Below are 15,417 nucleotides of genomic sequence, written 5' to 3'. Positions count from 1 at the left end.
CAAATAAGACTGAGCATTCCAAAATGTGCAAAATAGATCAAATAGTGAGATGAAAAGACTTTTAAAATTTCTCCTTTTAGGTCATGCTTGGGCTGAGGTGTTGACCTGTACCTCAGTTGGTCAATGATGTTCAAACAAGCTTTACCAGTGGGCTACCTGCACTTGGACTCAGGGGGCTGCCAGGTATTGGTTGATCAGTTGGAATCATGGGTGACCAGTCTGAATCTCAAACTCAGTCTTGCCCAAATGGAGTTCCTCTACCAGTTTCATGCTATCCACTTATCCACGGAGGAACTTTCCATTTCCCTTGGTCGCTCAATGGTGTCTGCATCCAAAATTGGCAAAAATCTCGGTGTAACCTTGGTTTTCAAACTGCATTTTGTTGTGAACGACAATTGACCCGGAGCAGACCATTTTACCTCTACAACATCTGTAAAATCCATTAATTCCTCTCTATGCATGTTACCTAGTTCCTTGACCAGCCCTTGTGCTGTTCTAACTAACTTGACCAGACATATAAAATTAAATTCTGACCCTTTAAGTCTATGTCATTTGAGACCCCCCCCCCCCCCCCCCACCTCTCGCCTGGGCGCTGGGTCGTCATTTCCACTATTCCCCCCACAGTGATGCCCCTTGGAATTGACTGTGAAGAAGTGAACTGAACAAGAAGTAGAATGAGCCTGTGCAATATGCAGTGAGCACGGCAAAGAAGGAGTGTCTCTGCAGTCCACAAGACTGGGCGGTCCCTGCCCAAGGGAATAGTAAATAAATCAGTGGGTTAGCAGGAGGGGGTAGGAGAGTTAAGATGTGGGGGTGGATAATGGCTAACCGAGGAACCAGATAACTCAGTATAAAAATTACTTGGTATTGAGCACAGGGCTTGGCTTTAGCATATCTGAGCAATTAACAGCATGTGTTCACTGAGGCTTTACCAGAAGTCAGTCGTGCGTTTCCAAGTACTTCCCTTACTAAAAAAAAAGAACCACATCCTGTCACTAGTTTGTTAATACCAGATGAGTCAAACTAAAGAAATACATATATGCCACTAATGTAGAAGGCCTCTTTAAAATTAAGCTGAGCTATGCCAAGCATGTTGTCTAAAGTTAGCTTTCTATTATTTTTTTATTGTTTCTTAATTTATGAAACAACAATGAAACTGTGAACAATTGTGAATATTCATAATCTGTGAATAGCAGAAATTGGTACCTTCAGTAGCTTTAAAATGTCACTGTTTTCAATGAATAGTCCATGTACTTTAGCAAAACCTAGTTTGGGAAAACAAAGTCTGGTAGCCAATACTTACAGCTGAACGTCCACTAACTTGACTGAATATTGTAAGATACCTTAAAGCAGAGAAATTTGAAGGGTCAATTAAGGGTAACCAGTTTCACGTGTGCATGCTTGTAGTTGTGCTCTGTGACCATGCTCCCAGGTGGTATTGTAGTATAGGTGTATAATAATGGATTGCATTCATATAGTCGCGTGCACAGCAGGTCTGCAGAGTAACATGGCGGTCAGGGAGGTGGGCTTTGCACCGCAGAGGTTGTCTAAACGTTGTCTAAACATTGTCTAAACATTGTCTAAACATTGTCTAAACATTCACAGTTCAGGCTGGAGAAAGTATGTGAACCCTTTAATTGGTATCCGGTAATTGTTAGGACCTCTTTGGCAGCAATGACTTCAAACAAATGTTTCCTGTAGCTGCCGGGAAAAAGTATGTTTACACATGCAAGTAATTTGACTCTGGTTTAAAGGCTCTCAATGTCCTTACACAAAGAAAAAAAGAGTAACAACACAACAACATCGACAATCTTCAGAGACATACACAAGGAATGACTATATACGGGATATAAATAGTACAGGATACAAATAGTGCTGTAAATAGGATACAAATAGCGCAAAGAAGTGAAGAGTGCAAGGAGTGAAGAGATAATAATTAAATAGTGTTCCAGGGTTATTGTACAGTGCCACAGTGAGTTAACTGTTCATAAGTGTGACGGCGAGGGGGAGGAACTCTACCTGTGTCTGGTGGTTTTGGTGTACAGTGTTCCATAGCACCTACCAGACGGGAGAAGTCGGAACAGGTTATGTCCAGGGTGTGAGGGGTCTGCAGTGATTTTCCCTGCCCGTTTCCTGACTCTGGAGGTGTACAGATCCTGGATGGCGGGCAGGTCAGTACCGATAATCTTTTCTGCACACCTAACTGTCCGTTGTAGTCTTTTCCTGTCCTGTTTAGTGGCCGATCCAAACCAGACAGTGATGGATGTGCGGAGAACAGACTCAATAGTTTTGGGTCATTGTCTGGTGGCGTCTTTCAAATTCTATTAAGCTTCAGGTGGCGAACGACTGCCCGGACATTCTCCTGTAAAAATGTCTTGATACAATTTTAAATTCTTTGTTCCCTCAGTGATTAAAAGCTGTTCAGGCCCTGATGCAGCAAAGCAGCCCAAAACCATAATGCTCCACCTCCACCACCTTCACAGTTGGGATGTGGTTTTGATGTTGGTGAGCAGAGCTTTTTCTCTCCAAACATAGCGTTGTGCATTTCTGCCAAAAAGTTCAACTTTTGTCTCATCCATCCATAGGAAATAGTGCCAGAAGCATTGTGGAATGTTCATTGATTGGAACACCTGACTCCAGTTAGCTTTAGGAGAAGTCACTTGCCTAGAGGTTCACATACGTTTGTCTACCTCGACTGTGAATGTTTAAATGATGCATATTGAATATGATGAATATTGACAAGAAGTACAGTTACTTATTTGTTATTAGTTTAAGCAGATTGTAGTAGTCTATTATTGTGATTCAGATGAAGATCTGATCACATTTAAATAGTAATTAATGCAGAAATCCAGGTAATTCCCAGGATTTACAAACTTTTTCTGTGCAACTGTACATATGTATGTATAAATTGTCTGCAAGCACATCCCAGTCAGCATGTGTATATTCAAAAATCGTTACAGATTCTGAAGTGGATGAAGACAGATAACAGGTTTTCTTCCCTACAATAAATTCAAACCCTTATATACGCTTGGTAGAATGCTGTAATGTAACGTAATTTGATGTAATGACATGGCTCAGCATTTTATAGCAGGGGGGACTCATCTCAACAACCACCAGTATGTAGTCGAAAACATTCATTACACATCGTTTATAAAGAGGAATTATTTAGCCAAATATTCTTCTGGATGATTAGGCAGCCGGATTGGATGAACCATGTTAGGAACATTTTCAGGACACAAGGACACCTCACATTCTTAGCAAAAAGTGCAATGTGGTCTTTTAAAAATATTTGATCTCCATATTTCTGAATTCCCAAGTTTTTAAATACTCTAGTCCCAAAACCAAAGCCTGTCTTCCCTAATCCTCACATATAAAGTGTCATCAAGCTCACTTTTTAATGTGACTAAATATGACTGAATAATATATTCACAAGTAATGATCACTGTTTACAGTAATTTAAGCGCGTGGTAATTTTACCCTGAATTGTTTGTAAGTCTGATGAGAAAAGAGACAATGACTCAGTATGGGGGTCTTCTCTCGCTCACTGTGGCGAGAGTGCGAGTGATGTGGAGTAAGAAGATGTTCACCACAAACATATGAGACAAACGTGACTAGAGAGTTGCATCTCTGGCTACTCGCTTTCACAGAGTGCTCAGAAAGGATTAGGCTTATTGTGAACTAACCAAATGTGCACCAACTGGAAAATTATCAGCAGTTTGTCAGTTGAGGAGTGAACAAACTAAGTTGGTGATTCCTCAGTTTTAAAAACAGTGTCCCACTTAACTGGTGGTAAGACTATTTAGGTGGTTTAGAACCCAGTCAGAACAGTTTTAGTCTTCTGTGAAGCCATCTGTGATAGTCTAATCTGCCTCAAAAACAGGTAGATAAAAATGCATATATTATACTGTTCCTACAGGAACAAGCAAAAGACAGGCTATGTTCAGAGTGACACAGGTTAAGTGAACCATACAAGATACAACCCACACTATCATATTAATTACAATGTCTTTAATGCTCTAAGATAGAATTTGCGCCTATTTATATACTGTGGAAACATTTTAAGATGTTTGTACGGTTGAGACCCTTAACGACTGAGAGACGAACAGTGGAAAAAAAAAAAAGAGGGGGAGGACAGACACGCATTTGATATGTAGCGAGATATTCGCTCAAGGCTTAGGGGGTCTTTCAGTTAACCGTCTTAAATGAGTCAGTCATCTTTTGATGTGACATATAATCTGAGACACACTTTTTATAGAATCATTTGGAGCTGACATGCACCACTGATCACTTTCTTTCTGCCTGTCACATTGAATCACTCAACTATTGACGGTAAGTGGCAGATTTATGTCTCTCTGTGTTCCACTGAAGTACATAGCAGCAGCGATGGCCGTGTAGATGTCTGGTGTCTCATTTTCTGTGTTTCACCGTCCAGGCAAATAAATAGCCATTTCTTAAAAGTGCCTTCAAATATGCCAGCTGACTCTTGTCAGGGCAATTGAAATGCTGTGAAGGAAAAATTGTTTTGTGAAAGACTCGTTGCATTTCTGTACTGAACGGTCCCATCTCAGTCTGCATGGCTGTATTGAATATTTAGTTTTATGATAAATGTAATTTCAGTATTGTGCTTCATTACATTAATTCCCTCTCTCTCACACACACTCTTTCTCTCTCTTTTGTTCTCTGTCTCTCTATCGCTCTGTTACCGGCAGATGAGGTCCATGACAGGAGTCTTCCTGACTCTCTTTCTCTCTCCTCTCTTCTCACTCTATCACTCATTACATTGTGACAGTGAGACCGAGTACTCATCCGATGGAAAGTGCTGCAGCAAGTGTAAACCAGGTAATTATCACACGTTTACACTCATAGCATGGTCCTCATAAAAGGCTGCTGTCCCCAGTTCGCATCACTACAGTCAGAAACGTAAGGATGTTCAGATACACTTTCATTTCCAAGAGCATTTTTTATAATTATTGCTGATGCCAGTAGTATATATACAGCTACCTGCACCTACAGTGACGGTCGTGACAGCGGTGTTAGCCTGGCTGTCATTAATAAGAGTATGCTGAGCATTGTTCTGTGACCTGTCTACAGGGGAACGCTGGGACGGACACTGCACCGCCACCAGCCCCACCAAGTGTGTACCGTGCAGAGGTGGCTACTACTCCGACCGCTACGATGAGGCACGGACCTGCCGCAGATGCAGTGACTGCAGCATGATCCGTAAGTATATGCGCTCGTGCATGTGTGTGTGTGTGTGTGTGTGTGGACACGTATTACTATCTTTGTGAGAACCAAATGTCCCCACAAGGATAGAAAGATGAGAGAAAATTATGCAAGGTGGGGACCTTTTGCTGGTTCAATAGGCTGTTTTAGGGTTAGGACTTAGGGTTAGGGTTAGGGTTACAGTTAGGTGAAGGTTAGGGTTAAGGTTAGGCATGTACTGGTTGGGGTTAGGGTTAGAGGTTATGGAATGAATGTAGTCGATGGAAAGTATAGTCCTCACAAGTATAGCAATAAATTATTGTGTATGTGTGTGTGTGTGTAGGCGTGTGTGTGTGTGTGTGTATGGATGGCCATCTTCAGTTCCCAGCACAGCACAATGAATGTGCTATTTTTTGCCAGTCCGTCATATAACGTTACATCTACGTCAGTTATCAAGGTATCTCTTAGTACCAGATCTCTTCATTTGCTTCATGAGACTTGGCTCTTAGAAGACATAATCAGTACAATAAACTTGATTTGCTTAGCTCCAGAACTGTAGATGTTTTAATATTGCAGGGCATAGTTTCAAATCCTTCTTTCTTGTATGTGTGAACCTACAGTACTTTGACAGTGTATTTATCCATGTGCATGAGCAGCTCATTACACGCGGTACAACTTAAAATCTTTGTAAACTTGTGCCGAAGGTTGAGTTTAAAGAAAAAACGCTTTTGTGAAAAGGGGACTCCCCCTATGCTGTGTCAGGGGGGGCTACACTCAGAAAGAGAGAGAAAGAGAGGGGAGAGGGAGGAGCTTGGGGGGGCCAACAGTAACTCTGACTGAACACCACCAGCACATTAATATAGAGGGGTGACTGTTTGAGAAATGAGCGTGGGAAGTATGATGATCGGAAAATACTTTAAAGGGGCACAGGTGTGCGTCAGCACCTCCCAGAACTTTGAAATGTCATGTTTTGATCACTTTATTATTACCAATGAGCACAATCTCCAGAGAAGTAAAAAACACTATGTAAATGTCAGCTGACGAAAAAAAAAAAAACGGAGGAAACCATAGAAAATGACAAACGCAAATGTACAGTTTTTGACAGAAGTGGAGAGAAATATTATATCTGTCATTTAACACGGCAAGGCAAGCATTATTTCTAAAATGCAGAGAAGGTCATTTCAAGTTTTCATGACATGGTTCTGCGTGAGTCACAAAGAAACAGTTAAATATTTCTGCTTTTTCAGCATATTGTCAGTTTCTTTTTCTGCCAGTGAGTTCCTTCTTTCTATGCATGCCCTTTTTTTTTTACAGTGTCACCTAAATGTACAATTACACACAAAGCATAACCTGATAATTCTTTTTTTTTTTTTTTTCAGGTTTGGAGTACAGGATAAACTGCACGGCCACTCACAACGCGGTGTGTGGTTGTGAACGTGGGTACCAGTGTAAAAGTGAGCCATGCCTAGATTGTGAAAAAATAACTACTCCTGATGCAGGCAAAGATACAACAACTACCAAAGGTAAGGTACTGTGTTGCCAAAATGCGTTCTCCAGTTACACCTTACACTTATTGATTTTCGGTTATCTGGATTGCTGGAGAAAAAAGGAAATGAGTCATTCAAGTAAAACAGATAAGTCAATCTCTGCTTGTCTTGGTTTGAATCACTCTTCACCATCCATCAAGCAGCTAACAGCTATTTGACCTTTACTATATTTTCTATGTATTATGGGGCAATTTGAGCTCATCAAGCCTTTGCAATATGATGGTGTTGAAGTGTACAATTTATATGTAAAATATTCAAGATAAGCTGCACATAATTCACTGAAACAGGAGCGGCACCGGACAACCAGCGCAGAGAAGGTACAGATCTTATTAGCGGTGGAGTGGTCGATTCGAGCATTTATCAGAGGCAGAATATGGAGTGACATTCCAGTTGAAGGCCAAATGAAAATGCAAATGGGAAAATGTGGTAGTGAGCTCACAATTTGAGTTGTGTATGCAACAAAGCAATTAAAAGAATTGGTATGGTACTACAATATTTCAATTATAATTTTAATTTGGGTGTTATCAGTGACCTGCTTCCATCATGAAACAGTGGTTGCAGTGATGGCACATGACATTTGGAACCACGGTCAATGACAAAAATGGTGAAAACTTGTAATTGTCTGAAATCATTCTTAATGCCATTCAGGGTGAAAACAGAGCATTCATTAGATCATCAGCTTTCCACATATGACTTTTGAATTTATACTACAGGGTTTTTTTTTCCTCCAACCAATTATTCTGGAATAATCTTTTATAGACAGCTGTCCACACAGACACTGGTCCACTCCTGTATTGGACCCCAGTAAAACACATTCACCAAGGATACAGTTACAGTCTTTTTTTTTTTTTTTTTAAATTTCAGATCACATAAATTATTAAGCCAAATAAAATGTGGAATACTGAAAAAGATTTTCTGTGCACCTGTATTCACAGTTTTTGAGTTTATCTTTAACAGGGTAGGGGGAATTGCATATTCTTTAACCTGTATAGTGATCGGTTTTTTCCTGTGTGTTGTGTATTTTGACAGAAGTGTCAACGGCCCCAGGAGTAAAGCCTGTTAAGGAAGGTAACTTGGACTATGAATTTAAACGATAGCGAAGTGAATCATGCAGTGCTTTGGCAAAAAGCAGAACAGAAATTTGCCACCACAGTAGTAATTATAAAAATTGCCACAACATGTATTTCTAGTTTCAAATCCCCTTTTAGCGCGAGTGAAATTCTGCTGTGTTTAGTAGTCTACTATATTTACTTTCTCTCTCTGTCTCTGTCTTTCTCTTTGTCTCTCTCTCCCCCTCTCCTTTCCCAGGGCCTTCTTCCAGCATGTGGTCCACTCACATTGTTCTTATAGTGTGTTGTTGCACACTGCTGATCTTTGTCATTCTCATCTCTAGAAACAAAAATGAATTGCGATGGATCTGGAGAACAAAGAACGGTCAGTTCAAAAAAAATTTTTTTAGCCATTTGCAAAAATGCCACTCAGCAATACGAATCTAACATTGAGAAACATTGGCCTGGAAACCAAGGCATATGCTCTTTGCAAATCTATCACAGTGCATGTGTAAATATTGTATGTGAGGAGGCATGCATGTAACTACATACAGTATGTTGTGTGAGCACTATTTGTATGACCAAAAGATTTCCAAAGGAAAAAGGAGTGTTTCCAATCTGACACATTGATTTGATTGGTCCATCAGGGTGCCGGATTGCCAGAGAGACAGCCACACCGAATCAGTGCACGGAGGAGGAGGGGAAAATGCCTGTTCAGGAAGTGTGTGAAAAGCTGGAAGTGTAGGAATGCTTTATCCTTGATGGACAGACACAGACGGCTGATAGCCATTTTAACATTACAAAGAACAAACAACAATATATTCTGGGTAAACAATGCGTCAAAATGTACAATGACAGAAACAAGAAATCGGATAGGAGGAGAAAGAAAGGGAGCAAAGAACAAAAGGAGAGAAAAAGACAGGAGGAAGAATTACACTGTTGAGTGTATACACGCGCGTATACACATGCACACACACAAAATATCATGTATATATTGATTTGGGTTGCAATAGCCCACATTAAGTTGTTGACATTTAATTCAAATATATACATTTAAATATTTAACCATGTCAATGCTTTAAAGAAACTAAAAACATTTGCACAGACACAGTTCAGCAAGTGAACTTAAGTTAAAAACAGTTGCAAATTTTTAAAAAAAAATTAATATAATTGGAATATTAAACAACAATTAAATGTCTACTATAAGAGTAAACAAAATATATACATTATAATTGATATGATGGTTCCATTATTTTCAAAGACAACCAAACAATCTACAGTACCTATAGAAATATTTACAAGTTAGGGGGATTTATGAGAAATAGAAATAAATACACTTTTAATTTGATTGTCATTTCTCCTTCTGTTGACAACAAATCTCCTCCTCCTCTTTCGACAAGTGACTCTCTTTCCCTTGTTCTTGCAACGGAAAGAAAATGCAGTCTTTCTCTGCGTCCCGCTCCTCTTCTGACAGGTGGATGGGAGGAGAAGTGGGAGAAGGGGGAGAGGGGGTCTCCTCTTTTTGTGCTGTATTCCCTCCCTCCGTCTTTCCCTCTGGGTTTGCAAAGTGGTTCAGCAGACTGACGAACACTGATCCTGCACTGTATATGTGGAATGGACCTGGAGGACGGGGCAGAACTGTTACCATAGTGATTTACCGTATCCAGGGCAACTTAGGACACACATCATATTAAATACAGTAACAAACCTACTATTATGAAGGTCGCGCAATTATACTACAATAGTACTGTCAAAATGTACATTAGTGGCACAAATTATGGAAACGCCGTTCTTAAAGAACAGTAGTCTCAAAACTTTTATCTGTGTCCTCCCTTTTGTTGTTGTTTCTCTGAGCCATTTTTTTTCTGTAAAAATGTATTTGAAACATTTATCTTCTTGACCAAGAGTGGGAATGACATTATGTGACTATCTGTAATTTTAAATAAATTATACAACCAAAAATGAAAATGGTTATCTTTGCATTAATATTTTCATTTTATGTTGAGAAAATACTGGACAAAGTCACAATAAATGTTCAAGCACATTATAAAATTTCCAACTGTCAGATGCTTTAGACTGCTCAATTATGCAGCTATGAACTAATACATATAGGAAGGTGTAATTATTATTACTTGTTCAACAGCAATTCTGATTATGTCTTAATTTTGTTTTTATTTAAATTTATTATGTATTATGTATTACAGTTATAGAGAAATTGTTGCAAAATATAGCATTGATTGTTAAAAACCTGTTTATAAATTCAGTGTTTCCATAATTTATACAAATGTATATGCATTAACATAATCATCATCATCATCATCATCATCACCATCATTATGGTTATTGTCATCAGAATGACAATACTAAACCATTAGGTTGATGAGGTAAATGAAGAATGAGAGGGTCATTGAAAATGTGTTGGTGTGAACAATGTATTACGCAAAGGAATTACAGAAAATAAGCCAGCAATGAAAAAGCACAGGTGATCTATTGGTGACCACTATTAAGAATTATGTACCCAAATTGCCAGTGACTTTTGAGGCTTGGTCTATGCTGATTGGCTGATCAGCGTGGTTCTCTCTGTTGGGATTGGTCAATGATTCTGCATTCCAGTGTGCTTCTTTGGAAAAAAGCTGTCCAGATATCGCACAGGGTTGGTCAGCAGTAACCTCATTTTCCCCCTGCAAGTGTCAGCGACAACAGTAATAGTTAGTTATATAGTAGGTATATACTGTAAGGATATAACACAATAATTACTACAGGAAAGAAAACATACCTTGTGGCCACCAACTGAACACAACTTGAAAACTGGAAAAATAACAGAAATACATCAATCAGTTTATATAAGAAAAATATAAGCGAGAGCAAGATGAGAAAAAAAAACACGCACAGACTACAGGCGCCGTACAAAGACGGAGCCGCCTAAAGACAAGCACGGGACAGAACGGGAGGGGCGACAGGGCGAAGGACCTCGGAAGGACTCACATTCTTTCAGACACGTTCCCTCTCTGCGTCGCCACATAAAGACAGCAGGCGTCAACAGAAGAATCACCAGGAATACAACAACAAGGCCAACGCACCACCACAGCGGTCTGTCCCCTGGGAGAGGGAGAGGGATGCATTTATGTCAGTCAGTCATAGACACACATTAGTAAAATGTCTGCTCAGATAGAATGACATATGAATATACATATATAAATACACATATATCAAACCCATAAATGAAGTGTTGAGCGACAGACAGAAAAAACTACATACATACATATAGACATACATAAATGTATTTCCATGTACGTGTATACATAGTATGTTCGTGCAGACATATTGACGTAAAAACAGTGTGATGTCAGTGCTGGGAAAGACAGACATAACTAACCTGTGTCAGGCCCGCGATGGGCGGTTTCTGTCGGGGACACACTGCTACACAGAGAGAGACCACATTAAGCACAGCAAAGCAGAGGTACTGAAACAATCTCTTTGCACATCCGTGATTACAGTGACTGGCACCTGGTATAACTGAAGCATCTCTCCTGCTATCTGAATCCATGAACACTACAAGGCCAATGCCTACATTGCTACTCCACACAAATACACAGTAGGACAAAACAATCAAAACAGTCTACATTATACATGCATTATAATGTATTATTCTAAAATGTATCTTTTAAAATGTTTTATTCAATGACTATGAGTCTATGGACTTATATTGCAGGGTAGGGAGGACAGGGGGGGCATGCCCCACTAACCGTGGGAGAAAATCAAATGCCCCCCCTCCAATATTATCATGTTGTATTGGATGGTACTCTCAGTGTCTCCCAAAAAAAATCCTAAAGAAAATTTCTAAAGAAAAGTTAAAATTAGATCTTTGACAAATGCCAAGCTTCAGAACCGTTGCACTGAGGGAGATAGGAACTTACTGGGTTTGAAGGTCACAGTTTCCAGGTGCACAGGTGGTCTCAGTCTGGTGCTTTGTGAGTGCTGCAACAATAGTGTGAAATTGCATATTAAATATTCAATATTGAATGTTAATCGAATATACATTTATGACCACAATACACTGTGTTCATGTTTGAACGGTATATGTGCAGTAAAGAGGCCATCAACAAAACATACAATCTGAGACAATCAGAGACAATGTGAATTAGCCCTGGTTGTGTTGTGCTGTGAGAGGTGTAGCAGTCACTGTAAATTGGGTATGTAACTTCCTGTCTGCCATTGCCATATATGTACCAGGTCTAAAATGAAAACATGGAAACTCTGATATCGCTTAAACAGGCTTCAGAAAATTTCGAGTCACCCATCTTCTGGAAAAACGCAACAAACACATTTACTCATGAGCTCTCTCTCTCTCTCTCTCTCTCTCTCTCACACACACACACACACGCGCGTCCATGAATACACACACCCACGCATAGGGACATGTGATTACCAGGTGGCAAAGTCGAAAGAACGTCCACGTCGCATTGACTGCACTGTCCCGTTGTCGAGTCAAACGCCCTGCAGGCGAAGCCGTCGATGCATTTGCACACCACGTCTGAAACAGGGCTGCACGGCTGGACGACCTGCAGATGAAAGTCTGAGAGAAGAGCCACATCCGGTGAAATGGCAAACCAGAAAACCACCGAAGCACTTTACAGCTTGTCCACAGCATGGCTATCAGCTCTCCAGATAAAACACACCGAGAAATATATCCATAGACTGACGTGCAAGAAAAGACGGGCACATGGACAACCGAACCTGACGTACCAAGAGAAATATCAACAGGTATACAAACGAGCAGATAAACAGGCAGCCGGTAGGTAAATATGTAAGGACTGACGTTATTCTTTTTTTTTTTTTACAAATGACACAGTTACTGTACACTAGACCAGTGGTTCTCTGGTTAGGTCCTGGGGACCTCCTGTGTACGCTGGCTTTCATTCTATAATTAACCATTAACCATAACAATAACCATAACTCTCCATAATTTCAATCTCAGAATTTTGAAAGATGTTAATTTTTCTTAATTGGGTGCTTTTCATGTTTAGAACAATCATTTACCCTCTTAAGCAAGATTAGGTCAGAAATAGCTATGCATACCATGAATAATAAAAGTCCAATGTTGACATGAAACACATGAAAAGAGTAATTAACAAAAAATAACAGCCTGTTACAATTCTGAGATTGCAATTGAGGCTGGAACGAAAACCAGGATACACGTGGCTGGGTGGCAGAGCCCAGGACCGAACTGACCGAAACGCGGCCTACCTTTCCTGCAGTCCAGGTTGCAGTGGTGGCACATGTCCTCGCGGTTCAACTTTGAGGTGAAGGTCCCAGAGGGGCAGGGGGAGCACTCGTTGCAGCCTGCCTGATACTGTCCTGAGAGAGACAACATGTAGAAAAGCACACTGAGACACCCATTCCCACAGTGTCTGAGAGCAAAGGCACGCAAATGTACACAGACAGTGTTAATACAGTGTATAAACACTAATTCTGAGCGTCCTTAACTCTGTATAGACAAACACAGAGTTATGGTAATATATGTACACTGAGAGAGACAGAGATAATGAGATAAAGAGAAAAAGAGATAGAGAAACTCAATGCAATATTATAATATAAACACACTGACAAAATGTAGGATATGAACTTTGTATTAAAAGCCAATATTATACGGTATCTGTGAGTCTGTATGTTTCGCTAACTCTGTTCGTTACCATATCTGTGTGTCTGTCTGATTCTCTAATGCAGTAGATTACAACAACTGTGTGTCTGTTTCTCTCATGCAGTAGATTACAGCAATTGTGAGTCTGTTTCTCTAATGCAGTAGATTACAGCAACTGTGTCTGTCTCCAGTTCGCCAATTCTATAAATTTAATGTAACACATGTAATCAGAATGGACAGGCCTTTGTGCAGTACAGCACACACAAGTCAAACTCAGAGAGTGTGAGATGGAGGAACAACAGGAAGTCTCATAGGTGCGTCTGTGTCAAGTGTGCATGTTAATTAAGGATGTGGTTGTAATTAAGAGGTTAGGCGCTCTTATTCTCGTCAGTAGACACGGGCGCACTTCATCGACTTCCTGTTCCAACTTCCACAGAAGCGCAGAAACGCGCAGACGGAGAGGGAGAAAAATCGAAGTCACGGTTAGAAAAACAAGCGCGAACGGGAAGGGAAGAAGAGCCGGCGGTAAAGGGTGGGCGCGCGACTGCTGTACCTGGGGGGCACAACCGGCACCGTCGTCCTCCGTAATCCGTGTAGTACCCTTCCTATCCGAGCGAGCGAGAGCGTAGATGAGTCAAAAAAGAGTGAGTCAACGCATGCGGTCAGCCAAAACATGTCGACTAGGCAAGGCAAACGTGAGACAGTTACCGTGGGTAATGCCGAGGTCATACTAGCCAGCAGCATCAACATTTCCAGGCACAGGAGCTTCATTTCCATTCTATAACCGATCACAAAACACTTTGTCATCCATTTTGATAATCAAGACTGGTTAAGCTGCTTTAGGGTGTGATAAAATTTAAAAAAAATTTTTTTTAAACTACAGATTAAATGACAATATCAATTTGATACCACTGAGGGATGACAGTGACTAATGATACGCAGTCATTGTGCCACCCAAAGCAACAAAAGTAATGCAGTTTTAACAAATACTAAATACCCAGTAAGCTGACGGATACCTCACCTTAAGAAGTCAACCGCACATAACGCTGGGAAATGCACAGCAAACGCAGAGCTTCAATGACTGGAAGAGAGTGTCGTCGAGGACAAAACTTTTAACTGCTACTGTGGAAGAACAGTCCTTATCTTGAACACTTGCAGTCCACACCTCAGAGAAGTGGCTTGCTCTTTCCGATTCCTTTTCTGCATTAAGGTGTATCTCTTCCGCTTATCTGTGTCATTGTTTCCTCACCTGCTAGCTGTTACTGCCTCTGTCTCTCTCTTTGTCTCTCTCACACACACACACTCTAAGCTGACTTAACCACAGTACCTCCGTACGCAGAGTTCCTGCAGTACTTCAAATTGCAAGACTCAAGAACTTTTCAGGCAACTTTAAAGGCAATTTTCAATTATTGTTTTCAGTTTCCTTTGCAGTAGAGACTAATTTTTATTGAAACTGCCACCCTCACACTTTAGAAAGCTTGTTGGGGAGATTGGCTGCTTTGGAAAACAGAATGTTATTGTCAACGATGACACATTGGTACAGTATGGCATGCATAAGCCAAAGAGCATTCATAAAAAAATAAAAAAATATTCTGGGGAGTAGTGTCAACATTGTTGTGACAGTTGAAACAGTGTTGTAGAGCAATGTTGACACTGCCCCAGAATACTGCCGTACTTTGGTTGAGACTTTTTGCATATATACAGTTGGGATATTTTGGTAGATGGTAGTTTTTGATGAGTTTGTGAGTAACCATGTAAGATGTTGCTGTACATTTTTGGCTCATTGAGTGCCACAAACATTGGCACCACTGAGGTCTGTTTTATCAGGGTAGGCTACAGTGGATACCTAGAAAGCTCATCAAGTCTCAGCAAAACCTTCTGGATCGATAGATAGCACTCCAGGTAGGAGGAAATATAGCTTTATTTTATTTTTGGGTGAACTTCCCCTTTAAAGCAAAACCCAAGCAATTTCATCAGG

At 40.4% G+C, this 15,417-nt stretch overlaps 1 protein-coding gene and 1 long non-coding RNA gene across 5 annotated transcripts; one reads left to right on the top strand and one right to left on the bottom strand.

Annotated features, from left to right (window-relative positions):
* Positions 1-1,749: 1,749 nt before the first annotated feature.
* Positions 1,750-9,766, top strand: LOC135241024 (uncharacterized). 4 transcript variants are annotated; one of them, XR_010325865.1, is made up of 8 exons: positions 1,750-2,171; positions 2,408-2,505; positions 4,790-4,839; positions 5,092-5,220; positions 6,582-6,725; positions 7,779-7,817; positions 8,058-8,183; positions 8,446-9,766. It is a non-coding gene; the product is annotated as an uncharacterized LOC135241024 (long non-coding RNA). The 4 variants fall into 4 exon arrangements; XR_010325860.1 differs by having other exon boundaries at positions 1,751-2,171; positions 4,710-4,839; XR_010325862.1 differs by lacking the exon at positions 2,408-2,505 and having other exon boundaries at positions 1,752-2,171; positions 4,710-4,839.
* Positions 8,957-14,796, bottom strand: si:dkey-260g12.1 (tumor necrosis factor receptor superfamily member 3). Its single transcript, XM_064310359.1, has 11 exons — positions 14,461-14,796; positions 14,148-14,217; positions 13,993-14,044; positions 13,046-13,156; positions 12,228-12,374; positions 11,716-11,776; positions 11,175-11,218; positions 10,784-10,897; positions 10,575-10,606; positions 10,317-10,479; positions 8,957-9,418 (listed from the first exon to the last, which is right to left on the bottom strand). The coding sequence occupies exons 2-11, from the start codon at positions 14,214-14,216 to the stop codon at positions 9,150-9,152; spliced, it is 1,062 nt and encodes a 353-aa protein (XP_064166429.1). The 5' UTR covers position 14,217; positions 14,461-14,796; the 3' UTR covers positions 8,957-9,149.
* Positions 14,797-15,417: the final 621 nt, after the last annotated feature.

This window comes from Anguilla rostrata, chromosome 1 (assembly GCF_018555375.3).
Source record: "Anguilla rostrata isolate EN2019 chromosome 1, ASM1855537v3, whole genome shotgun sequence".
In the NCBI taxonomy this organism is placed as follows: Eukaryota; Metazoa; Chordata; class Actinopteri; order Anguilliformes; family Anguillidae; genus Anguilla; species Anguilla rostrata.
Note: the sequence above shows the minus strand (reverse complement) of the source record. Positions and strands in the feature narration are given on the sequence as shown.